Below are 2,003 nucleotides of genomic sequence, written 5' to 3' on the forward strand. Positions count from 1 at the left end.
ACTTCTTAGCCCATGGGAACATAGGCTATCACCCATGGGAACATAACATTCTAACAATAAGCTTTCTGCTTCTGTACCCCCGCTTGCACAACCGACCTGTGGGTTGACAGGTAGTGAGTAAGAGAAAAATAGACCTTTGTGTTTAAGACAGACTGAGGAAGGGGATGTAGGGCTTAAAAACCCTGTACCTCTACATTTTGGGGCTGCTTAATTTGGGGTCTGTATACCCCTGGCAGACCCAGCTGGCTGAATAAAGAGCGTGATTCCAACTCACTAAGTTCTGGTGGTCCGTGTATCTTTCTGGGGCTGGTGGCTACAACAGTTCCAGCCCCTTCTACCACCCTTGCCTGCTCCCACCACCTAGCTCCAGCCCCGGCCCCAGCAGCAGCCGGGAGTGCCACCCCTTTGCGCCACCCCTTCGCGCGTGCTCTGCCTAGTTCCAAGCATCCGGGGAGGATGTCGCCGCTCAGGCCCTGCAGCCTCAGGGCCGGGACAACTGGAGCCGGTGGGTACTCACCTCGCAAACCCGAGCGGACGCAGCGCGCACGGGCGGCCCCACAGGCGCTGGAAAGCACGGATGAGGCTTGCGGCCATGGCTAGGACATCGAAGGGTGACTCGCGGGGCGGAAGCCAACTTCTCGAAGACTCTGGGGCGGAGCACCCGGTGGGGCGGGCTGTGGACGGGGCGGGGCTGCGGAGCAGACCCGAGGAGCAGATCCGAGGAGCAGACCGGAGGAGCAGACCCCAGGCAAAAAAGTCCCGCCGCGGGATAAAACGCCCGCGCGCCGCCCGTAGCAGTGGAGGATTAGCGATCGAAGGATTTAAAAGCAAGCCGTTCTTTTTCTCTGCAACGTTCTGACTTGTTTATCTAAGCAGTTCTTTTTCGAACTCTTGAACCGCCTTGAGACACGGGTGTAAGCCACGGGGCCTCAAAATGGACCCAAACGCAAACCCACAAAAATTTAGACGAAGTGTTTTTTTGTAATATCGAAATGGATTTACTTCACATAGACAACTGTACAACTACTTCAAAGAATTGTGCCGTTATCATTTTTTTTTTCCTGGAAAAAGTGGCCACTTCCTGGAAAATAAAATACATGTATGCAAATAAAACTCTTTAGTTAAATTCTCCAATAATATTTGATTTGAATCTATGTCTTCCCAACGTCTTTTCCCCCAAGTCATCAAATACTGTTTCATAATGTACATTACATTTCATGTCTGAGCTATTGAACTGTATGGTTTGGGTTTTTTGTAATAAGAGATCTCTGAAGATTTTTGAACTCTAAGAGTTTGGAGAATGGATTTCTAAGGAGGTAAAAGTGGGCCAGTAAGGCCATTCTGATCATTGAGGGCAGTTATCACGGACCTGAAAGGGTTCAAGTGAAAAAGATTTTGTGTTACAAACCAAGAACTAACAACTAACTGAATGCAGAATAAATATATACATATATATGCATATATTTATTTATTTATTTATTTATTTTAAAGAAAGTTTAATTTCAGACAGAAGCATGTGAAAATTAGTTGTTGACAGGGGTTGCACAAGGCTCCATGTAGGCTTGCAGACTTGCTGGCTTGTGGCCTTACGCTACCTCCAGCACTAGGAGTGTATGTCGGGATGTTTACTAGTTTCATGGGACCAATGAGGTTAATAAAAAAACACTTCTTCAGTGTGCCTCACAGTGAGCTGAGAATCACTACAGCAGCAGTACTTATTGAATCAGTACAGGATGCTCAACAGGACAAGTAATAACAAATGCTGGAGAGGATGCGGAGAAAAAGGAACCCTCATACACTACTGGTGAGACTGCAAATTGGTACAGCCACTATGGAAAACAGTATGGAGGTTCCTCAAAAAACTAAGAATTGATCTACCATATGATCCAGCAATCCCTCTACTGGGTATTTACCTCAAAGATGTGAAAACCTATATCTGAAAAGATATTTGCACACTGATGTCCATAGCAGCATTATTCACAGTGGCCAGGACATGGCAGCAA

General features: G+C 47.0%; 1 protein-coding gene across 1 annotated transcript in view; it reads right to left on the minus strand.

The window, feature by feature from the left end:
* The window catches only part of ACADL (acyl-CoA dehydrogenase long chain), an 8,194-nt gene extending 7,334 nt beyond the window's left edge, over positions 1-860 (minus strand). Inside the window, exon 1 of the mRNA XM_006908502.3 lies at positions 518-860. Within this exon, the coding sequence (XP_006908564.2) occupies positions 518-594 (77 nt within the window). The 5' untranslated portion in view covers positions 595-860. The remainder of the gene's footprint in view (positions 1-517) is intronic.
* Positions 861-2,003: the final 1,143 nt, after the last annotated feature.

Source organism: Pteropus alecto, unplaced genomic scaffold (genome assembly GCF_000325575.1).
Source record: "Pteropus alecto unplaced genomic scaffold, ASM32557v1 scaffold182, whole genome shotgun sequence".
NCBI classification, from domain to species: Eukaryota; Metazoa; Chordata; class Mammalia; order Chiroptera; family Pteropodidae; genus Pteropus; species Pteropus alecto.